Source organism: Morone saxatilis, unplaced genomic scaffold (assembly GCF_004916995.1).
Source record: "Morone saxatilis isolate NCDOM2014 unplaced genomic scaffold, NCSU_SB_2.0 Contig15, whole genome shotgun sequence".
Classification (NCBI taxonomy): Eukaryota; Metazoa; Chordata; class Actinopteri; family Moronidae; genus Morone; species Morone saxatilis.
The window spans coordinates 12,692,006-12,715,743 of record NW_023339707.1 but is presented as its reverse complement, the minus strand read 5'-3'; the positions used below and the strand labels follow the sequence as shown (position 1 = coordinate 12,715,743).

General features: G+C 42.8%; 1 protein-coding gene across 14 annotated transcripts in view; it reads right to left on the bottom strand.

The window, feature by feature from the left end:
* huwe1 (HECT, UBA and WWE domain containing E3 ubiquitin protein ligase 1) overlaps positions 1–23,481 on the bottom strand; it is a 38,225-nt gene extending 14,744 nt beyond the window's left edge. For 7 of the 14 annotated variants that reach the window (XM_035656891.1, XM_035656903.1, XM_035656896.1 and 4 more), the window contains exons 1-52: positions 23,406–23,481; positions 21,419–21,488; positions 18,193–18,242; positions 17,965–18,034; positions 17,150–17,248; positions 16,378–16,584; positions 16,088–16,240; positions 15,930–15,992; positions 15,684–15,761; positions 15,509–15,559; positions 15,255–15,423; positions 15,073–15,173; positions 14,361–14,511; positions 14,138–14,265; positions 13,848–13,988; positions 13,635–13,740; positions 13,435–13,542; positions 13,256–13,357; positions 13,014–13,094; positions 12,689–12,795; positions 12,106–12,283; positions 11,928–12,019; positions 11,624–11,844; positions 11,424–11,481; positions 11,129–11,305; positions 10,671–10,916; positions 9,961–10,094; positions 9,763–9,875; positions 9,490–9,672; positions 9,163–9,379; positions 8,931–9,053; positions 8,567–8,804; positions 7,879–8,226; positions 6,569–6,688; positions 6,380–6,475; positions 5,973–6,242; positions 5,403–5,555; positions 5,158–5,285; positions 4,940–5,021; positions 4,589–4,765; positions 3,895–4,446; positions 3,576–3,771; positions 3,253–3,420; positions 3,006–3,154; positions 2,851–2,917; positions 2,314–2,537; positions 2,002–2,213; positions 1,718–1,900; positions 908–1,080; positions 685–824; positions 444–519; positions 79–177 (exon numbers count right to left, since the gene is read on the bottom strand). In XM_035656891.1, coding sequence (XP_035512784.1) covers positions 79–177; positions 444–519; positions 685–824; positions 908–1,080; positions 1,718–1,900; positions 2,002–2,213; positions 2,314–2,537; positions 2,851–2,917; positions 3,006–3,154; positions 3,253–3,420; positions 3,576–3,771; positions 3,895–4,446; positions 4,589–4,765; positions 4,940–5,021; positions 5,158–5,285; positions 5,403–5,555; positions 5,973–6,242; positions 6,380–6,475; positions 6,569–6,688; positions 7,879–8,226; positions 8,567–8,804; positions 8,931–9,053; positions 9,163–9,379; positions 9,490–9,672; positions 9,763–9,875; positions 9,961–10,094; positions 10,671–10,916; positions 11,129–11,305; positions 11,424–11,481; positions 11,624–11,844; positions 11,928–12,019; positions 12,106–12,283; positions 12,689–12,795; positions 13,014–13,094; positions 13,256–13,357; positions 13,435–13,542; positions 13,635–13,740; positions 13,848–13,988; positions 14,138–14,265; positions 14,361–14,511; positions 15,073–15,173; positions 15,255–15,423; positions 15,509–15,559; positions 15,684–15,761; positions 15,930–15,992; positions 16,088–16,240; positions 16,378–16,584; positions 17,150–17,248; positions 17,965–18,009 — 7,483 coding nt within the window. In that variant the 5' untranslated portion in view covers positions 18,010–18,034; positions 18,193–18,242; positions 21,419–21,488; positions 23,406–23,481. Of the gene's footprint in view, positions 1–78; positions 178–443; positions 520–684; positions 825–907; positions 1,081–1,717; positions 1,901–2,001; positions 2,214–2,313; positions 2,538–2,850; positions 2,918–3,005; positions 3,155–3,252; positions 3,421–3,575; positions 3,772–3,894; positions 4,447–4,588; positions 4,766–4,939; positions 5,022–5,157; positions 5,286–5,402; positions 5,556–5,972; positions 6,243–6,379; positions 6,476–6,568; positions 6,689–7,878; positions 8,227–8,566; positions 8,805–8,930; positions 9,054–9,162; positions 9,380–9,489; positions 9,673–9,762; positions 9,876–9,960; positions 10,095–10,670; positions 10,917–11,128; positions 11,306–11,423; positions 11,482–11,623; positions 11,845–11,927; positions 12,020–12,105; positions 12,284–12,688; positions 12,796–13,013; positions 13,095–13,255; positions 13,358–13,434; positions 13,543–13,634; positions 13,741–13,847; positions 13,989–14,137; positions 14,266–14,360; positions 14,512–15,072; positions 15,174–15,254; positions 15,424–15,508; positions 15,560–15,683; positions 15,762–15,929; positions 15,993–16,087; positions 16,241–16,377; positions 16,585–17,149; positions 17,249–17,964; positions 18,035–18,192; positions 18,243–19,481; positions 19,748–21,418; positions 21,489–23,405 lie in introns of those variants that run through there. The other 7 variants (XM_035656904.1, XM_035656905.1, XM_035656893.1 and 4 more) reach the window with 6 other exon arrangements.
* Between the last annotated feature and the right edge of the window lie 257 nt (positions 23,482–23,738).

The window sequence follows — 23,738 nt, the reverse complement described above, 5'->3', positions numbered from 1 at the left end:
AGAGAGACAGAGAGAGACAGACTTCAAATGTGAACCGGTACCCAACCCTACTGATAAACACACAATCTGATATCTTACCTTCCCGGTTGGCCTGAAGAGTGGATGCCTGGCTAATATTGGAGGGTGCCTCGTCCATCAACACATCCTCTTGCGATTCATCTTCACCACTGCGTCCCACTGATTGAAAGAACAGACAAGTGATACACTCTGACTAGGTTTCCTTGGCTGTTTGCAATACAAGGAGTAGCTGCACTTTGGTATCAATTATCATAATCATAAAATTGAAGGAAACTGTTTCCAGTGTGCAGTGACTTTTATCGCAATTTTATTGTTTTTTTTGTATCCACTGAGGTTTGGTGGTTGCACTTCACTAGTCTAACCTTTTCCATGCTCGTTTACCAGCCACCCTCACCGTCCCCTCCAAAAATAATCCAGTGGCTTACCTATAATTGTGCTGTTGACAGTACCAGCATCTCTCTCCAGAAGCTCATCAATCAGATCCACCAACTCATTCTCTACCTGTAAATAAAATCACACACAAATGGGATGTCAGCTATAAAGTGGAGAAATAGGCATAACACCTTGGAGCTCAATTATCTACCTTTGGTAATACCCACTTTTATGTTATGTTATGTTAATGTGGTAAAATACTATGAGTTTTGTGTGCAAAACAACATCAATCACCTGCATAGCCTGTGTGCTGAGAACCTCTGGCTGACCAGCAATTACTACCGTGTCTCCCTCTGCCTCTCCATCCATCAGGTCGCTGTCTGTTCCTTGGACTCTGTGGTTGCCCTCCACTGGCTCTGCCTCACCAGAATCTCCTAGAATAGATGCCACACATCAGCAACAGACATGTTTGGAAACACTGGATTTTGGGTGTTGAAGTGTCTCATCTGACTCATACCTTGGTCCTGAGTGTTGCTGTTGCTGTCTCTGGCAGTACCAACGGTGTCATGCTCAGCCTTGTTCTTGTTGGAGCCTCCTTTGCCCCCAAACAGACTGCTGGGCTGGTTAACGATGCGGGACAGAGTCTCCAGAGGCTTCAGGGCAGCATTCACTGTGTTAGCCATGTTGGGACTAAAAAATAAAAATATGGAGACAGTTATTTTTTTCAATCTGAAATAGAACTACTAAACACAAAAGTTCAACTAAATTATCTGGTTTACTAAGCTTAAAATTAGCTCTGACAACCCGGGTTTAGGTTGCCATGTTGATCTGTACTGGTTTAAATTGAGCAAGCTTTATGATTACAACCTTGGTTAAATATGAGGTTAAAGGTTTTCTCTGCGGTCTTAGACCTCTAGTAGCGCGACAGAGCTGTTATATGACAAGGTACCCATTCTGTTTCTCACGCAAAAGCATCGATAAACAGGTTCTGGTAACACGCCAAGACATGCTGCAATAAACCAGCATAGGTAGTGAAGAAGACGACTGCAAGCTTGTTAACATGGATGCAGGACTTAAAATACTTAGAAAGTAAACTCTGCAAATGTTTTATGAGGAAGGAAATGCACTCCCACTGTGATATTTGGTAGAGGGCAAGGATACCCTGCAGTGCGTTTCAGTGAGAAACACTGAACGTAAACGTAACTTTTGTTTGTTTTCCAGAACATTTCACAGGGTCTGATTAACTAATCCACAGATCACACATGATGCAGGCCTCTAGTTTACTACAATGCAAATTGCAAAATCAAATTATGGAATATTCATATACCTGGACAAATCCAAACTGTGAGGCACACGGGCCAAGTCGTTGACCAGACCTTTCTTAAGAAAGAGCCTAATGATATTGTTCATGCCATTGTGTTGGGTCTTAGCTGCTGCTGTGCTATAGAAACTGGACGTGGAAGGACATGATTCCATGATGGTACTGATGATGCACATCACTGCCTGAAGCCTGTAAAATAGACACGTACAAACAAATCCAAGTCAAAAATCAATCAAGGGTTATATTATCAATATCAGGTTGGTTTACTGAGTTTTTTTTATGCTGCTTACCTGGCATGTTTTTCTGCACCTTCTGCCATTGCTAGTGCTCGACTAAGGGCAGCCTTCACCTCATTGACGAGGGCAACCTGGGCATCAGTTCCTGTGCCGGCAGCTGCCAGGCTGGCTAGGAAGAGACGTGCCAAGGCTGGGGTGTCCTTGTCCTCCGAATTTTGGGTGTGGGGCAGCAGGTGGTCGAGCACAAAGGCTAGAACACTGCAATCCTGTTAGAATGGAAGAAGGTCAAAACAGGGAAAAAATTATAGTAAAGGCATGAGGATACTCAAGTGTGTAAGGCTGACAAGATTTTATTCAACTACCTACCTCCTTAATGAGCTCAGACTGTCCAGCAGTGTAGCAGTAGGAGGCGATTAGAGTGGCGATGCCCACGTATGAGCGCACTAGTTCAGCCAGCAGTCTTAGGATGGTGGAAGTAGGCATTAGAGGCTTGCTTGCCTTTACCTTAGCTGCTTTACCCTCCTCTGAGCTGGTACTCTTCTCTCCTTCCTGTTCTTTCTTTTCCTCCCGCATCTCTTCTGGTGTGGAAGCTGAGGAAGTTGGAATAACAATATAAAGATACAAAGTACACACGCTAATATGGTCGACTGTTTTACGTAAACAAAATACACCTAAAATAAAAAAAACTCTTAATATAGCAAATAACCATGAACGATGTTCTGCGTATGATTTGAAGTGGGCCTTTTTCTTATCATTTAATTATTGGTGGGTTAAAACAGTAAAGACTAAAGCATAGACTGTTGGCATAGAGGCTTTTACCATGGTGTACAGTACTTTTCCATCAACAAAAACAACAACTTTGCACAGATATTTGCGTTATTTTATAAAACCTTTAAGTCTCACCTTCTCCTTGTGGTGTGCCAGACTGGGAGGACTCAGCTACAGCTCCATCAGCAGCAAACACTTGAGTCTGAGAGGAAAAGACAGTGCTCTATTATTAACTAAGGAGATGACAGATTTCATGCATCAATACAGGACAACTTGTCACTGAGACTTACATTGATATGAAATGCAGACTGGGAGTCAAAGTCGCTGCCCTGGCGTGTGAGTCTGTACTGCTGGTAAACGTCATCACCAACATCCTGCAATATCTGGCATAGGTCTTGACCGCCAGGTACCACAGCTGCACGTTCTTCTGGACGCTCAGCTGTGACACGCACACAGACACAGAGAGTTAGCCGAAATGTTAAATTTACTATTTCCGTAAAAAAAAAATCACACACACCGCTCAAATAAATGCCTTACGTTCTTCTGGAGCATGGTAGGCAGCCAGAGCATTGAGCATGTCATAGATGACTTCCTTGATAGTTTCAGGGATAGGAGGTAAGGGGGACAGTTTCAGAGGAGTTGTCTTCACCAGCTGCACAGCATTGGGCCCCTTAATTCGAAGGTTCTCAAACTCGTCATCAGAAGCTGTAGAAAAAAAGATTGAGTATAAGCTTATTAAGTTTAAAAAATGTAGACATGACTAGGTTGCTAAATAAATCTGTCAAGCCAATTTAAAGTACTTGGAACTTCAAATCTCATCCAAAGTTACCACACCTACTTAGAAAAGCTTGCACACTCACCAGTGCCAGCTCCACGGGGTGCAGGGAGAGCAATGCGGACACAATTGCTGGCGGTTTCAGCAAAGCATTCAGGGTTACGACAGGCGGCCGGTCCCAGGACGCGAAGGATGTAATTAATTTCTCTGGAACCAAGGCTGCCTGACACCACTCCTGAGGTGGTACTACCTGCTCCGCTCGTCACTGCTGACCTCACAACCTATGGAAACAGATTGTTTTAGCCAAATATGGAATAACACTCCTAAGTTCTGTTGATACCATAAACTAATTCTTCAGCCAATAGACTGTGAGCTCCATCTAAACAGTATGAGAACAGACTAACCTTCTCCATGGTGTGCCGCAGAGTAGCCGGATCTTCTATGATGTGTCTGAACAGCAGAGTCACAAGTGGAGTGAAGCCATTGAAGCCGGAGCTCTGCGTCAGCCCCAGAATCATCCGTGTGCTCTTCAGCTCAGCAAACATCATAGCATAGTGGTGATTGCGTGTAAGGCGCAAACAGAGACGCAATGTGGCATGGAGAGTGTCTGGGTCCACAGGGACGCTAATCATGCTGACACAGGCACGGATAAGGACGGTGGTCATGTCCTCAGTCAGGCCTTTTACAACGATATCAGTGCCCTGAGAGTAGTCAGACTCCAGGGAAGATGAGGGGCCAGATGTGGTCTCCTTCAGCTGGCTGGAATCATCCTTAGGAGCACTCATCTCCACTGCTGCCCCTGAGTCCAGGTCAGTATGGGTTTCTTCTGCTTTGCTCCTGTCTCCCTCTTCTCTCTCTGAGTCAGTAATGCTACCAGTCTTGGCAGGCTTGGGCAGGCGAGGCACTCTCTGGACAGTCAACATCACTGGCCTCCTGTTACCAGTCTCTTCGTTCACCTGCCGGATAGAGTAGCATTAAATCAAATAAACAAACCCAGCAAACCATAGTAACACAACCAACCATGAAATTAAAGAGTCCATGGAGTGTAGTCTTTCGGTATTCTCTGCAAATGGACAAAGTGAAAGTGTTTGAGTATACCTGCACCATGGTGTTAAACTGCACAGTGTATCTCCGGCGTCCAGCTGTGAAGCGGACACTGCTCTCCCCAGCCCTCCATGCTGAGTCAATGGTACTGTTGTTTGATGCACTGTAACTACACCAACGGCCTGAGCGGTCATCAAACCATCGCCAGTTATTCCCATTGGGCTGCAGATACTAAAGCAGAAGGAGAGCAAACTCAATTGTTGAAAAGGTATGCACAAAATACCACCAAACCTTACAATGTAATGCTCAGTTTATTCAATAACTCTTGACATAAAGCAACAAATATGTATTATAAACTTGACATGGCTTGTGGGAGCAATGCTTTATAAAAAGGTTGAATTTTACCTTGTTCATTTGTTCCCTGCGTTTTGAAGAGACTGCCATCTTCTCATAGAAGTCAATGATCAACAGTACTGGTGTGATCCATCTGCAGAAAAAGGAATTTGTTTCATTTCATTTAATAAACATAAATTTATAACACAAACATATTAGGACTTTCATGATGAAATCCTGGTGTAACTTTTGTAAGTGAAAACAAGTTCATAGGGTTATGCAAAACTCACTTTGGTGTCTGGATGTCTTTCTGTTCTTTAGCAGCCTGCAGACAGGGCTGCACAACCTCAAGCAGCTTAATCAGCAAATCAAGAATCCCACTGTTCTCCACCACTCTGGCGCCCAACAGCTTCAGTTCCTTCCACAACGGAAAACAACAAACAATTATTTGGGATGTGCAGATTAAATATAACAACAAATTATTTAGTCCTCTACAAGTGAACATTTTAAGTTTCCATGGATGTGTTTCTCTTACCTCAAAGAGCAACGTTAGCAGCAGAATCCGTGTTGCCAGCTTGGAGGCTTGAGGCAGTGTGGCCATCTGTCTGGTCCACTCAGACACTGTCTTTGTGTCACTGGTAGTCAAAGGCTCAGCTGCCTTGATCAGCACATCTGCTGCCTCCCACACCTACACACAACATGAACACAATCAGACTGATATAAGAATGCTTTGCTTATTAGATATTACTTAAAAGATTACATAACAAGGTCTTCACTGACTAACAGAGCATTTAAGATATGTTTGGTATCTGCTGCATTTACTCTGAAATGCCTAACAATCTCTAACAAAGACCGACTGTGTTCAACTGAATGCAAATCTGCATCTAACAACTCTCAATTTGATATTTAAGTGTTCAAAAAAAACAAAACATGACAGTAAATGTTTTCGATAAAAGGTTGTAAAGCCAACGATACAACAGGAAACTGGAAATATAAAAACAGGAATAAACTCAAACCCCCCTAAAATCTCTGGAACTTAACTCTGACCATACATGTAGAATAGGCTCTAGAGAGCAGACTGCAATGTAAACATTTATCCACCGACCTGGTGGACAACTTGTCCGAGGATGAGATCTCTGTACTCTGGGCCACTCCTTTTAATAGCAGTCATCAGCAGGTCACAGAGTCGGTAGACTGTGTCAGGTAGCTCATCTAGAAGATGGAAGCAGCCAGGCAGCATGGAGTCAGTGAAGGTGTGAAGCTCCTTGGGGTCCAGTGGCTCTGCCTCCATGAAGCGCTCCAAGCAACGGGCCTCCTCCTCCTCTGCCCGCTCCCTGGCTCTCCTGTCTTCTTCCTCACGCCGACGTGCTGCTTCCTGAAGCGGACACAAATAATCTCAATCTCAACAGCTGCTCAGCTAAACGCCAAGTTATTCATTCATGAGGTTTCATTTAGCAACAGACAGTTTAGAGAGTGTTTTTCCATGTAATTCGAGCAGTGACGGTGACGCACCTCAGGAGAGTCAGAACGCTGCTCCATGCTGACCTCTTGCCCCAGTGACATGGCAATGGCCCTCATCATCTGGTCTTCTTCAGACATAGTCAGGTCCTAGATGGAACAAGGGCAACAATGTCAGCTACTCGAATCTGACTTATGAAAGTTACAAAGAATGGAAGTATGTTTCTGTCTAGGAAGCCTTACTCTTACTGCTCCACCAAGCGGTGGAGGGTGCGTAAGTAGGTACTCCGTGGCCTGCTCCATGGTGCTGGTGTTCAGCAGGGCCTCCATGGCATGTTCTCTTGAGAAACCCATATCCATCAGCTACAACAACACAAAAAACATATGTTGTGTTTTTATAACAGAAAACAGAGATGATGTCATGAACAATGGGCCAAAAAAGAAGAAGCGTGGATTATGAGGCTCAAATGATAACGACTGAAAAATGACAATGCAGCGTTTCCACCGCAGGAACCTTCCCCAGGGACAAGAACCCTTTGGAGGAACTCCGTGTTTTCAGCGCAGTGACCAGGATCTGAATTAACTTCTGGGGAAGCTTTAGCCACCATTTTAAAAATCTGCAGTTTGTTTTTTGTTCATTGTCCTTTGACACATCAACAAAGATATCCAGCAACATGTCCAGGCCTTGTTGTATAGTCCAGCACAAAAATAAAACAGCCGTCACTTTTTCATAGGTCAGCAGACTAATTAACCTCATCTTCGCGGGTTGTAAGTCATGGTTGAAACAGACAATGAGTTGAAGGAACCTTTCCATTTCCTTGAAAAGAAGTTCCTGGGACTGAAAGTTCGGTGGAAACTTGGTTATAAATGGCGAGTGAAAGTCAAAGACACCTGCTGTCATAATGGGGAACAAGGAGAAGTTCTCTAAAAAGACCCAATCAAACCTTTTTCCTTAACAACCCTCTCTTCTGACTCAGTCTCAAAAAAGTATGAATCCTAATCTGGTCCAAATTCCTCTCTCCCTTTTCTTATTAAAGTCATCGCTCTCTGACCTTTCTCTATTGTTTACCCTCTCCATCTCTCCTTAATGGCTCTTATACCTGTTGGAGCTGTTGTTGGCGGACCTGTGCACGCCTCTCTCTCCCTCTGCATCTTTCCTGTCATAAAACAAACGGTGGCCCAGGATTCAGTGCATGCAAAATATAGGGGAGGAAGATTGGTAAACACAGCACCGCTGCTTTATTTTCTTTCTTAGATGGCCATCTACAATTATGCAGTTAACCTGCATTGTCAAAACCGCCTTCTATAATGGCACGGCAGGCTGAAAATAGTGACAGGGCTGCAGGAACAAATCGGGTAAGGAGGTGGGAAGGAGGAAAACCTGTCAAACTGCAAACCAAAAAAAAAAATGGAAAGAAACAAACAGGATTTTTATCCCAAGAGATGAAAGCCCAGTATCATGACAAATGTGTACAGAAAGTACAATAATCTAAAAGTAATAAAAAGAACAACTGACATCAAGACTCAACTGAGCAGACAGCTTTCCCACTTACTTGTGTAAGCTGAGCCTGGTTAACCTGTGGCTCACGGCGGGGCGTAGAATTAGTTGAATCATCGGCTGATCCTCCTGCTGGCCCTCCAGGTGTTGTTCCAGTTGGTGCTGGTGCCTCTCCACCTGTTGTAGATGCTCCAGGGGCAACGGTGGGTCCCAAAGAACCAGTGGAGGGTGCCTCATCATCTGGGCGCACTGTCCCCTCTCTCTCCTTCGCCAGGCGCTCCTGAATAACGGGCTCCCCTCTCAGTATGTGGCAGAGGATGGCCAGCATGGATTCAGCCATCCTGCCTCCATACACCTTCAGTGGCTTCCTATTCCACAGACTGCGGATGCAGCTGAAAGCAGCCTGGATAAATGAGACGCTGTGTTACAATAATAAAACACCAATATACATTTATGTAAAATCCTCCTCATCCCAAGGTAGGAAAATGCTCAAAAACCTTAAGGCTTATGCAAGAATATGTTTGATTGTTTCCTAATGAATTAACTACTGCTGTGTAATTTAATAATTTTGGTTTAAAACTTTCAGAAGTCATGGAAGTTTGCTATCTTACTGTGTCCATCTTTTCTAATGTCCCTGGTGACCCCTGATCTAACAAGTTTAACCACGTGAATGCTGGGCATAATGTATAATCGAATTTCCAAGGTCACAACAAACTTATTAAAATTCTATAGTTAGTGCATACCTTCTGGGTGACTATGAGAAACCGAAGGGCGCTGAACTGGGGCATAGTGGGGGTGACCCCGGGCATTTTAGCTGGCAGGGAGTGGGGCGAGTCCAGCACGGTGCTTGGGTTCACCATCTTCTCCACCAGCATTAACCACGCATCCAGGAACTCCCCTGTCCCGTCTGGTAAATCAGTATGCTCCAGACCCTCAGACACAGGCACCTTCCCACCCATTGACAGGGCCCAGTTAAATGTCCTGCACAAGAGCAAAACAAACAATAAAACTCTTGTTTAAAATAGCAATGAGATAATGGATATTAGCAAGCAAACTTTAAAGATAAAATACTGTTCTTGATAGGTCACTGCATAGGTTGGGACTTACTCAAACAAGGCATCATGACCCCCAGAGCAAAAGAACTTTTGCAGCATGAGGTGGTAGGGGTACTTCCTCTCATCAAAGAGCATGGGAGATGTGAAGCCCACTGAGCAGATGAAGAAAGTCAGTCTGCCAAAAAAAACAAACAATACATGTCACCTCTGCCTGTAATACATATTTTAACAATGTTTGTTAAAAAAAAAACATGCAAGTTGTGGTAGGGATAGTCTGCTCTTACCTAAAGCGAGGGGTGGGTGTATAAGGTGGGGGCTGCCAGCTCAGACCCTTGGTGAGGAGCTTTGTGAGGGCAGAGGCAGTGGCCCGGGCAGCAGGCGTAGGGGTAGTGCCTGTGCTTGTGGCATGGTGGGAGCGGCGTTGGCGCACTGGGGAGCCCACACACAGCTTCACCAGTAAGCCAAAGAGTTCAGCCAGAGCCCTACCTAGTCGAGATGAAGCTGGAGAGACACAAGAAGGTCAGTGAGAGACAATGAACTGGAGGGGACAGAAAGCATTTGAGACATTTAGTTAAATATTAACAGACTATCTATCATAGATTTTATCTTACCAGACAGTAGCGGTTTGATTTGTTTTATGCGTGTGGCCATAGCTGGGGTAAGTTTGGACTTGGCCTTTGGATCAGTTGCAGTGGGTTCGTCCGTCTCCATGGGAGCCAAGGTGTCCCCATCCAGACCCATGCCTTCCAACAGACCACCAGCAGATGAATCCACAGACACTGCCTCAGACTCTGCTAGATAAAAGGTAGAGGAGACTGAAGTTGTCAGAAGGTGTTCCAGGGACATGGGGGTTTTCAATGCACAAAGTTAAAGGGCTATATTACCAGTTCTCTTGGAGCCAGAGGCTGTCGTTGCTGCAGTGCTGCCAGATGGCTTCTCCTCTTTCGGCACCAGTTTCTGCATGTCAGCCTGGCCAAATTCACATCCTGGAGGCAGACTGTTGGGCACGGGTAAAGGGTGTAAAAGGGTTGCAGATGATCGCACAGGTAAAAAAAAATGCAGATAAAGAACAAGAGACTCACCTGTTAGGCGTGCAAAGAGACAGCAGCACGGTGCTTTCCCATACCAAAGAGCAGTAGAGCTGGCTGAGCTTGTTGAGAACACTCAAGCCCAGCTGGGAGCCCCACTGGTTGACTGAGATAGCTCTGATTTCACTCTGTTTAAAAAGAACAGAAATATTTAGAAACACTGAACCATTTTAAAATGATCACAAATTAAAAAAACCTATTCACAGCTTGAAAAAGTTCTGGGTAATCATCTATAACTTGTTTTCTCATTTGCAGCCGTTCAATTGTTATTTATTTACAGTATGCAGTACAGTGGTGATGATTACAAAAATAAAACATGGCAATTTTCTATAAATTAGATTAAAAAAGGGTCCCTAGGAGTTTTCTTGTAAACAAACAAAACTTATGTTTAAGCATAACTACCACCTGGTAATCACTTCAATATTGTGAAACCTTTGGCAGGAATGTGTACTACTACTCATGTGCGTCCTTCTGCATGTGCACGAGACAAACACAGGGAACAAACAAAGAAAAGCTGCACCATAGCAATACAAGAGGTCTGACACTCCACAGGGAACCTTTAAGTACAAATATATAACACAAAAGAATCGCCTGCAATGTTTTGACACTTACATCATCACTGATGGAGTTAATTATTTCTTGAAATCATAATGAGATAAACAGCGATCATAATCAAGTGATAAAAATCGTACATTCATATTTACCTGTCCTACTCTGCAAGTATGGACAAACATGAGGATGTAGGCATGCGCTGCGGTAAGAGCATGTAGCAGCGGTGTGGCACGGGCTGACAACGTGGCGTCGGTGACATGGCCCGCGTTAGCCAGTTCTCTGAGAAGCACAGACCCACCAGGCACCTCAATTGGTCGATGAAGTGGCTCCAGAGATGTCAGGATACTGTCCAGTTGGCACAGGCCTTCCTGGAGTACCTTAGGCTCATGTGACAGAGTCTACAGGGGGATGATTTAGAGGAGAAACACACTTCAGTCTAAAATTCAGCAAACAATACTTTTACCTCTTATCATCAAGACAAGTACTGCAAATTATAATTAGCCTTTTTGCCAAATCTGACACCTTAACATCAAATTCATATTAACATGTGTGTCGTTCCTGTAAATAAATACAGGAAAAAAACATCTTCTTGATCTTTTTTTGTGCTCACCAATATGGACTTGCAAACACCAGCAACTGCTTGGCAGGCGGCAGATGTGGGGAAGTCTATGGGCAAGTTGGGCAGGCCCAGAATAGAAACCAGAGGTAGCAGCCCCTTCTGGTTCACAAACTCTTGACAGTGGTCATCTGTTGTGTTGTTGCTTAGTATGGATTCCACAAACTTCATCTGGAAAACAACAACAAATTAATGAATGAACAGAGAAATGGGTTGAGCACTGCTACATAACTTAGAATATTTCACAAAATACCCACAACTATAGTCTGTCAGAAGAATCAACACTCACCACGTTCAGAATATAATCCATTAGGGGAATGGGTATCCGTTCCTCTGTGCCCACCACCCTGCAAGAAACGAGACATCATCAAAATGACAACTAGCAACTAAAAAATGTTGGAAATTTTGTCGATTGACTTGAACCCGCCCCCCAATCAAAGTCTGTAAAGAGTTGTTCTATTCTATTGTGTTATGAACTCAGCGTCATACAGTTCAAGTGGCACTGACTGTCTGTTGCTCTCTGGTTCCCCCTGCTGCTGGCTGAATGTGTGGAGGGCCTCCTCTTCCTCTTCATCCTCACTTGAAGCTTCTTCAGCAGCATGGCTGGAGCGTGCTGGTGGGACCGCCACAGTGCCATCTGCTTTCTGGATAGATGGTTTCTGGCAGATGTACTCAGGGGCTCGACCCAGGTTGCAGATCTCCTCCAGTAACTGTAACACCAATTAAGCTTTAATTGTCCTGCTGAGTCATGTTGTGACATTTGAAAGAATGCAGGTAAATCGAGGTACACTACCTTAATAATGGCAGTAGTAGCATCAGTCTTCAAAGTGGGTTGGTGCCTCATGAGCTCATCTACAGCACTGCCCAAGTTGGATGCAGTGTCACCTAAAGCAAAACACAGAATATGTCATCCACTCAGGCAGGTTCCGCAGCAAAGATCTGAATAGCACATCACATACAGTCCCACTCACCCAATGGGTCGGAGCTGCGTCTTCGTCGCATGGCAGGCAGGTAGTCAGGGGACAAAAGCACTTTGAAGAGGCGCTCAAACGGCTGGCACTGAACAAATGAGTGCAGGCCTCTTGCATTCAGGCACAGGGCACTGAACACATTGGGGAGAGAACCCAACACCTCACGAGTTGCAGGAACCTGAAAAACATACATGCAAGAACATGCAATCAATGTTTATAATTAATATTAATATTAATATATATAATATATATATATATAGTATATATATATTATATATACTATATATATATAGATGGAAGAGGGTGAAAGTTAGATGAGCAATAAAACAGCCTACAGCAATAAATCCCACGCACCCTAAATCAGTACAAAATGTCAACAGAGCTTCTGTACGTAACTGAATAACTCAATGGACAGCACAATGACACAAAGGCTCTCAGTAATATATTATTTTTCATTAAGGTCTGCTATGTTATATCATACATGTCATTTACAGATATTAAATTCAGTATATAAAATGACACGGTTCATAGTGAACTGTCAGAGACAGCACAGCAGCCCACAAGGTCAATGCTGCAAACTCACATCTTTGATGAGAAGGGCATGCAGCATGACATCGGTCAGACCATTATCCTGCAGGGACGAGAGCAGGGATGGCTCCTGGAACACAAACACCGTCACAACCTCCGTCGCTACAAACCCGAAAGACAGAGACAAGTGCAGGGGGAGAAAAAAAGACAAATCAGATCACAAAAAACAAAACAATGATAACAACTTTTACATATTTATAAAGCAAACAGTGAAATGTCATCACATTCAATGACCTTTTCCAGTTGATACACAGTTTAATAGGTCAAAAAAATGCATGTCTGAAATCGAGAGCTTTTCTGACATGAAACAATGAACTCACCTAAGAGGAACAGTGAAGGGCCATAATATTCTGCATTACTGATGATGTGCTTGAGTGAGGTAGGCAAGGACCCATCCATTACTTGTGAGAAAAAGAGGGTACATGTACACACATTAACAGACCAAATTTGCATAATAAAATGTATAGATCTTGAATCCATTAACTGTACAACCAACATGTAGAAACAAGATTAATATAAAACTTAAGTTTTCAGAACAAGTAAGAGGATGCCAATGACTTACCGTGGCGGATACCATCAGAGAAGGCGGGGTCCTGGATGGCTTTCTTCAAGAAATTTAGCATCGACTTTAACAGAGCTGCCCTTTGGGGGATACACTGCATACCTAGGGAGATATAGTGTCATAGTGATGATAGAGTACAATATTGACAACTGTTTGTTTGTGTTGTTTGCCATGGATACCTGCACGAGGTGAGTTTGCAGTGCTGCTCTGTGCTCGGTGGTCTGCCTCTGGTCTGGAACCAGAAGATGTAGACGGTCCAGGGCTGCTTTCCATGGCAACTTCTGACACTGTGACAATACATAATGTTGGCATATCAACACAGCAATTTGGGATTCTTTAGGTGAGCACATTCCAAAAGGTCTTAAGAATAGTGACTTACTCTCCATGTCTGTGTCCATGTCCTCAGACTCTACAGCTGCACTGGGCCTCTGGATCTTTGGCTTGATGACAAAAGGGCACTCTTTCCTTGACAGGTCCACCTCATGCTACATATACAAAGTGATTGAGAGAGTGACAGAGGAATGAGTGAGTCCAGAGGTTTGGCAGAAGTTTCATAGTCTCAGGAACAGACAATGCAAAGTGCATAACCAACCTCGAGCCTGCAGATAAAAATGGAAAGGCCGCTGTGGGACTGAAAGGCAGCCATGTCAAGGTTGGTGATGAGGTCCACAACCCGCACTGCTCGCGTCACAAACGTGATCTGGTCCTGCTCATCCCCCAGGAACTTGATCACCTACAAGGTAAAGGATAATCTTAAAACTGGAGTCACATTCCTTGTATGTAAAAACATACTTGGCCAATAAAGCTGATTCTGACAACAATGTTCTTTTTTTTAAAAGAACTGCGATTGGTAATAAATGTATTGGTAGAATCAGGACATACCTTCAGGAGGGCCTCCATCATTCCACAGGAGACAAGAGCTTCTCCTCCAGCATCATAGCTAGCCAAGTGGTAGAGGAATGAGAAGAGTGCAGTGGCAAACTGGTGCGGGTAGGGTTCCATCAGAGGATCTAGCAAAGAGAAATCAAAAGTTAACAAACAAGGTTCATTTCAATTGTCTCATTATCTTGCATATCAAACTTAGCTTATTTGGTCCCATTCTCACCAATCATTGCTTGTATACAGTTGCGCACCAACACAGGCAAGAAACCATGGTAGGAGGCAGTGCCGGTGCAGTCAATGATGTTGGAAAGCTTGGGTGTCCTCTCCAGATGGACAATCGAAGTTAAAGTGCGCAAAGATGCTGCCTTGATATCCTGAAGGACAAAATCAAATACGGTATCTCAGAAAACGAAAAGGGAATTTATACTTCCGCAATGACACTGGAGAACACAAACATTAAAAAGGTCCAATGTGTACGATTTAGTGGCATCTAGCAGTGTAGCTGCAGATCGCAACTCCCTCATTTCACCCTCCCCTTCCGCGAAGGGTAAACTGTAGTGGCCTTGAAACACACAAAAAATGTATAGCCTTATCTACAGCCAGTGTATGTTTGTCCCTTATGGGCTACTGTAGAAACATGGCAGTTCAACATGGGAGGTGACCTGTGGTAAAAAAAAAAAAGCTCATTCTAAGATAACAAACATAATGATTCCTATATTCTGGTGATTGTACATGAATGAAAACATACCCATGCATATTATAATCCATATTTGACAATAGAGCCTCCTAAATGTTACACATTGGATCATGTGAAGGTAATCTTGGTCTGACAAAGCAGCAAAAATCATATAACAAAAACAGTGCTACTGGTAGCATAGCATAGGCATTTAGCATAATGACAGTCATTTAACAGAAAAAGCAAAGTACTTTCTCACCACAAGCTGTTTGTCTGTAATCTGTAATACATCCACCAGCTCCTCTATCAAGCCGTTATACAGAATACTGTTGGCTGACTCTTGGAGTGCATTTGAATACACTGCAAAGAAAACAAAAGTCAACATTTAAAACTTGGAGAAAAGGCCTTTGTCACTTTCTTTTGAAGGAACCTTCTACTCACCCAGAATAGAGATGGCATGCAGACGGGCCTGCACAGCCTGCAACCTCTTCTTGTGATTTGAGAAACCATGGGCCAGTCGAATGTGTGTGAACAGCAGGGTCTGCTTGTCTTTCGGGATGTTATACATCACCGTCAGCGACTCCATGATCTCAGATGGGCTCTCTGAAATCTGAAAGACAAAAAGGACACCATAAGTAAGCTGAAGAACCAGAAATATTAGCACTCCACATGACTCAATTCTAATCTGACTGTACCTTGTCAAGCTGCTCGATGTGAATATAGTGTAGTGTGTTACTACTTGTCTGCTGTGGGTGGGGGGGAGAGAGTTTAGAAAGGTTTAGAAAGTAGTTAAGCCATCAACACAATACTTCAAAATTATATTTAATCTTATTACATAATGATTGCATAAATAAATGCTTTGGTCTTTACCTTCCTCTCTACTTTGACCTCAGGGCCTGGTTCAGCGTAAAACTCAAAGTGCAGTGTGGTGGCACTGGGAGGGTACTTCTGCTCGTGTACCAATGGGGGGCAGCATAGTAAGGAAAGACGGTTTATAAATAGTGGTTAATTAGTCTCATTTGACAGCCTTTATTTAAAAATCATAAAACTAATAGTCCCATAGCTGTAGGCAGTTGACATAGACAGTTATTGAACATCACGCCGCAAAATTCTTACCGTCATAGGCAGGTCCCTGCAGCACTCAGCCAGACCAAAGCCATTCTCCTTTCCTCCCCAGCTCTATAGACGAGAACAAAGAGACTAAACAATACAGCTCTTTCTCTTGAGAGACAGCTGGAATCATGGCAATAGGAAAACAATGGCATTCACTAGACCTCAGCCAGGTGTTGCAGACGGGCCAGTAGAGGCGTCCTTTTGTCAGATCCCAGTCTTGTGATGTAGTTGGAGCGCTTACTGAACACATAGAGCAGGTTCAGCACAGACAGGACCACCTGCATGTCACATGACGCTAGCAAGGTGGTTAAGTGCTATAAAGGGGGTGGGAGATAAAAGAGGGTTAAAATTAGTGACCTGTTTTACTTTTTCCTCTGTGACATTTGCACAGTCCAAAAAAATAAAAATAAAATCAGAATAGTGGCCAAGAGTGTACTAGCTTCAAGCCTACCTCTATGGAGCTGTAGAGGTGCCTGGAGAAGCTATACTCAATGAGCAGGGCGGTGAAGTTGAGCACCGCCAAAAGCAGGGCTTTGAGCTGTCCATTGTCGGGACGGTCACACACCAGCAGCCATGACATGTTCTCCACTGTCTGGCCTGCATCACACAGAATGCCATCAAAGCGGTCTAGCAGATCCACCCAGTGGTACAGCTCACACTGTTGAAGAAAGACAAAAATAAGTTTCAGTGATCAGGTAGAGGTACTGCATACCTTTTTATTTTCCTCAAAAATATGGGGGACTGCTTTTTCAATATGTGATAGATGACAGCAAGAGTGTATGGTAGATTCCCTACAGTAAACCAGATGTGAAATCCCATGACTCTTCACAACAAAAGGTGATAATGATAAGATTAGTAAGCAATATTTTATTTCGTATTTTTTGTTTTGTTTTAGCTCAAACACAGTATCAAGTGGTTACAGTCGATGGTTTTTACAGTTGGGACACTTGTATAAACAAAACTGCTGAAAACCCCATCCAGAAGATTTTTTGACACTTTCGATCTGTTTATACTCAAGGTGAAATCAATATGTACTTTCCTATCTATTCTTATTGTCGTGGACTAATGTTTTCATGAAAGCAGCATTTTACAAATTAGAGGGTTTAGCGTAGAGTCTAAGATTAATTCCTGTCAAACTCCTGGAATACACCCGTTACATCCACAATAGTCCGGCCAATCCTTGACCAGCAAGAAAAGAGCACAGTCTTTCGTTTGGGACTTACCTTGCCAATATTCCAGGTCTTGATGTGCTGCAGTTCAACCAGCAGTTGCTCATCACTGCATGCCTTGAGCTTCTCTATAAGTATCCTGCAGTCGGCAGGCTGTTGGTTCAGATGGTACACAAAACAGTTAGTCAAGCAGAGCGCAGGGACTACCTATGCCTCTGATCTACTAAAACAGTATAGCACAGTATAACCTTGCTTTAGTTTTGCTGTGAAATGCTGAATGTTAAAATTTGCCTTTCTTCTCTGAATCATTTGTGTCCTGCTTAGGTCAAATTATGATCATCTCCGCCCTAACTTGAGAAGTACCACTGCACTAAAAGATTGGCTCATCATAGTCTAGCATCCATCCAGCAGGTCTGACGATGCACTCTGGCAGCTTAAAAGATCGAAGCCAGTGTTGAGATTGGCTCTCCTTCAACGTGATCTTAGAGGTGTAATTGCTGTCTTGCTGCTATGCAAACCAAAAAATGTCTGGCTGCTGCTTAAATGCTTACCACTGCTATGATGTTTATTGTGAAGTACAGCCTTATTGTCACCAAGTTTAGCAACTGATTGCCTAGTCCTTGTTTCCAGTGATCTTTTGGTCAGCTGGTTATATAAAGGAGGTGCAAGTGACAGGCGTCTATTGCTGTTTACGCAAATCTCAACACATCAAAGTTAGCCCATCATATAGAAAATCACTTGGGCCGTGGCGTTCCCCTATTACAGACTACTATCACATTTGGTCATAGCAAAGCTCAGCCAACTCCACTGTATGTAAATTAAGCTCTTGGGCTGCGATGAATGACCCCAAAACCATTATGCATACTCACAGCTTCCGTAGGAGTTTTCTTTAACTTGCTTCTGTCGACCTTCATTGTCGATAATCTCTATTTGTCGCTCCTGTCAAGAAATGTTCATGTCCATCAGAAAGCAAAACATGATGCTGAAATGTAATGTGCTATTATACAGAACTACTTAGATTTACAATAAATAAATACTCTATAACCACCGAGACATTCAGATACAGAATTAATAACTGGACTTTGAAATGTACTTACAGAAAATAATTTGGCAATACCCACTTAACAGCATGTTCCAGTCAAGTTACCTGTAAAATAATGGCAGAAATACAACCTGAATTTAAAAAATATGTATACATAAGATGCATCAATCTCAAGGATGTTTTACAAAAACACTAGGTAAAACACAACAGCACGATTACCGGTGCATCCTGAATTTCATACATGTATTAATAAATATAGAGATGATCCACTTTAAGTAAAATACCGAAATACAGGCAATTATCAATCTTGAATTTTGACAAGGCCCTCAACTAATAAGCAAGGGCAGTAGATATGAATATCTTCCTTTAAAGCTATGCTGTAGCTATCAAATGACTAACCACAATCCTAGGCTAAAAGGAGAAAGAGAAACTACATTTGTTTAGGTTATCTATCGAGGTCTGATCATCACAAAGCAGACCGAGGTAGAGCATTAGCTAGAGGCTAGTTAGCAACATACGACACAAAGTTAATTAAATCAGACTGGGCCTTATTTACAGACCTAAAACATGCGTCTATCGATTCACGTACTTTGGATTCAAACGATATCCCAATAAAACAGGTCGCCACCTCACTGCATGATTGATAATCATCAACTGAAATGACTTGACGGTGACAGGTTAAAGTTGTAGCTACCTAGCTACCAGGCTACCGTCAACCTTGCTAACAGCCTAACGTTATTTACCAAATGTTAACAAGACACTGTACGAACACCAGACTGCAGTTACTACACAGAAACCAGACTGGTCTGCTTGGTGATTGGCAAACAACGCGTCTGACAAAACAAGACACGTTGGGAAGATTACCGTACGAAAGAAATCAATCGTGAACGTTTGCTACGGAGTTGATGTTAGCCACTGAGCGGCTAACAGGGAGCTACCGGTAACGTTAGCAAACGATCTCCTCGTAAAATACTTCAAAGCATTCAAATACCGCCAGATCGGATAAAAGTCAGCAAAGTCTCACACAAGCCGTGCGTGTTATCAACGGAAAACATCTGAAGTGTAGCTAACCACACATCAAACCGTTGCAGTCATTTGTGCCACAGCTGTCAACCCAGGTCTCTCAGACTCACCATGCTGTCCTGAGCTGACTCTTCACTAATTTAGGTCGGGGCTAAGCAGGCCGCAGAACAAGCCCGCACTCCTTTACTCCCCCAACACCAAGTAAAAGCGAAACTACAAAACACCCGTCGGTGACCAGCGACCATAAGACGACCGTGTGTGTGTGTATGTGTGTGTGTGAAACACCTGGAACAGGTGAGGTCACTCTGTAAAGGCTCTTACCTGGCTCCTCAGCTACACTGTCGTAGCACGCGCCAGCTAGCAGGCTAGCTGCCGTTGGTTGAGCAGCGAGCACAAACGCATAATAACTCGCTGAATCATTGTCGGACGACTCTAACGTGACACTGCGAGTTTAGTTTTCAGTTTTCGTACTGGTAAATTGACCACAGGCTACCGGCTCGGCGGAGCGCTGTGTTCATCCGTTCGTTGTTTTATTTTTGTTCAGAGTATCCGCGCCTGTTTCCATAGCACACAGGCACTAGCTGTTGGCACAGTCATCATGACTCTGGGTAGTGTGCAAAAAGTGAATAACGTTTCGGCAGGGAACGAGTAGCCACTGTTTATCGATGCAGGGCATGTTAATATAGGGCAATTGCCCCCTTTGTGGGACGCATCACCTCACATTTTATGTGGTGCTTAACATTCAACATCAACACAGGTCTCCAACTGCCAACACCCGCAACAAAACGACTAAAAACACAATGGATGTGACTACATAACCCCTGAGAAATATTTTCAACAAGGTGCACATGTGTCACACCATGGGGAATTCATTTATATGTGCAGCACAAGTGATAAACATGCAACTGATCGTGAGCAGGGAACCAAAAATACTTCCAGTACTGAAACAACGAGCAGACACACAGCTGCAGTATTGGAAACATGCATAAAAAGAAAAATGCAAACATTTTAAAGAGCACATTTAACGATGAAGCAAAGAGGCATTCAGCTTCCTCGTTTTTATTCCAGCTGATTAAAGCTCACTTATAATGGCACTAATTAACTTTTAATGTTTGTAATTCATTAGTTCATTAGATTGGCTGCTGTTTTTAATTGGTTAGCCCCATTAATGTACTAGACTAATATTACCTAGCTCAAAAAACTTAAATCTACATAAAACACAAGTGCAATATTGGGCACTGACTTTTTTTTTAATGTTCTGGTAGTTTATATGTTGATATTTTTAAGCATTTTTATTTGGTGAGCATATCACTCATACCATCTCTGACACTGAAATACAGAAGAAAAAGTACAGTTGCATTATTTTTGTATTATAAGTACTCATGTTAACATTAGTTAACATTATGATTGTGGAACAAATTAAATAAATAAATAGTACCCTGATAGACTCAATTATCATATTTGTTCCAGAGCAGTTCCTTGCAGTATAACATATGTGATTAACTGAAGCCTCTGAAAAACTGTATTCACACTTTGGGGTGTTGAAAGTTGAAGAATGTAAAGCAAGCTGCTCTCCTAATAATATCCAAAGGGATATGGTAACCATGTCAAATACACAATTTCCCCGAATCATCAATCAATGAAAAATCACTAATACATTCACAGATGTAAATATGTTTGCTCTTTTCTTCCTTACTCTCAGATATCAAGGTTAGCCTCTGAGAGTTGGTGACTTTTTAAAAATTTTTGGTGCTATGAGCACCACAAACTATGTGCCACTGAGCTCCATTGTACTGAGGCAAACAAGAGCTGATGAATGCAAATTACAGTACATCACACCAACATCATCTGGACGGATAGATGAGACCACTGAGAAGAGTGAAATAACTATACATTGTTCAGGGTAAAGTGTTCACCCAACAAGCTGAATACAACCTCTAATTTTTATTAAGGAACGTGAAGAACTTTAGCTCGTTTGTGTTACTCAACAGAATAATTCAGATTTACCTAATTTCAATGCCAAAAATATCTGACAATTCCTGTGTGGAGAAAAGGCAGACAATGGCTTCTGGTTACTGTTTATTATGTGTGGTTCATGACATTAACTCTAAATAGTGGTTCAATTATTTTGTAGGATGGTATAGGCTTGGAAGCAAATGTTAGTGTATAGCATTCCTTATCATATATGACTATCACTTTTGTATTCATACATTTCACCACGACATTCATCTAGTACTAAATAGGTTAGCAGTACATACCAGAAACTGCTTTGGTTCAATAGCTCCACCATTCTCATCCTTGGCTTGCTTTGCAGTTTCTTTTAACTATCTGAAAACACACAAACAATCAAATCAGATACGACAGAATAAGAAAACTCGAGTAGTTTGATCATCAGCAAAACACGTTCTCTGTCAGTGACACTTTCAAATCCCACATCTATCTTTATAGCTTCGGGTCAGCAAGGTTTCCTTTCTTGTGTCTATACATGTGTCTCTCTTAAGACTTCTGCTCTTTTACACTGAATATTACACATCTCAAGAACGTCTTTAACAATTTATCCACTCCTTTGGTCACCATGTCATATTCTAAAACATTATTCAAGAATAAGAACAAACTGACTTCCTTGACATCTTGTTTTTAATCATGTAAGTCCATCTTCAAAAAAAACATGGGTTATCAATTCTTATTAGCAGCATGGACCTGAAACTCATCACTCCAGAATTGAAATTGTCTAAGAAGAAGTTCAACCAATTCATCTGCCATGCAACTCGGTTGCTCAACTCAGACTTGCTTTCACTTTGCCAATACATGCCATGTCACTCAAACTGATGGTAAATGTCTCATTATGAATAATCCACAAATGTCAGCGGTGCTTCCTTTCATACAAAACACGTTCTGAATTTTTTAGACCATTACTATCATTTAATCGTCTGGTATTTCAATTACTGTAATCAAAATCACTACGAGTCAGATCATATACAATTTGATATTCAGCCGCCTGTGCTTCAACGTTAGCTCACGGTGTCCGATACGGATGCAGATCAAATGTACCATCTAAGGACTGGCATGCATTAATAAACTCAGCTGTTGTTTTGTTACAGAATAAATCAACACAGTGTGCAGCACTCTTTGCAAGTCCACTCCTCCCTGTTAGTCATGTCATCTATCTATATCTCTCTATGGCCACTGATTGAGAGTGTTGGGACCAATCTTCTGAGGTTCAAAAAGAGGATGACAAGAACCAAACGGGATGCTGCTGACATTGTTCTTGTTACTACTTAACCAGTGTTGTAATAATGCAGTTCACATTAAAACAGTTTTGAGATGTTTTCACTGAGAGGCGTCACTCCCTGCTTACAAAGAGGTCAGTGGTAATAAGCCTATTTGACAGCGTGATTCTCCCCTTAACGACGAGTTAAATTTCCAACACCTCCCAGGATAATTACACCCACAAACAACAACGCGGCATTAACGTTAATATTAGCTACTGACGTTGTGAACCGAGGTCAGGTCATCTGCGTTACAAAAAAAAGCAGCAATGGCCGTGAAGGTATCTCGGTTTGACTAACATTAACACACTCCCCACCTCGTTTATCACTCCCAACTTAGCCAAGTTAGGTAGCTATAACGCTAACGGGGTAAAACCTGCTCACATCGTCCGACGTCGTTGCGGCGGTTACCGTTAACTACCGTTAACTGCCGTTACGCAGTTGAGGTGAAGTCAACGGTCGCAAAGTTAAGGGCTCGTTATGTGACGTTAGCTGGGTCCACTAGCAGTTGAGGCTAACGTTAGCAGATTACCAACAGTCCAATCTGCAACCTGACACATTTCAACTCTCACCGGTTGTTTGTTGTTTTGTTTTTTTGTATCATCATTCCGGAAAGTGAGTAGCCATTCGAGGGGGATACTGCTTTGACTTGTAGCCAGCGGCACAGACGCGCACATACCCACACACACACACAGTGAACATGAGTGTCTGTATGTGTGTGGCGTGTGTGGAGCTAACTAGCTAGCAGTCAGTGGGAGCTCCGCACAATGCTCTATCACTGGGATCATGGCTACATTAAAAATGGCGGTTTACACAGCATATGATCCGGACTTTACCCTTAAAAAGACACTAGTTTTGTGGTCTCGGATCCCAGCGACGGGTGCGAATCATCGACGGTAGTCGTTAAGGAAGAGAAATGTACGCCACAAGTGAGCTAAAACCCGTGTCAACACTGTGGAATAGTCTTTCTGCTTACCTCGGATGCGTGTTACATTTGCTTCTCCATCTTGCACTGGCGAGTGGTAGGGTAGCTCAAATCTCGCGAGATTACCTGCTGCTGCGTTCACCCAGGCACTCCCTTGTAGTTGTTGTAGAGAGAAACGACGCCAGTGCGTTTTCGTGTGGAAGAGGGCACAGCGCCTGTTAGCTGGTGTTTCCAGTCTCCACATTGTGATTAGACGTGCACATTAAAAGCACAGCAGAGTTCTCCAGGCTTTATGAAAAATATTTTTAATTCAGTTTAATATGAAAGGGTATTAAAAATGCACTGACAATTAGAAAAATTAAAGAGACCGAACATTTTTAATAA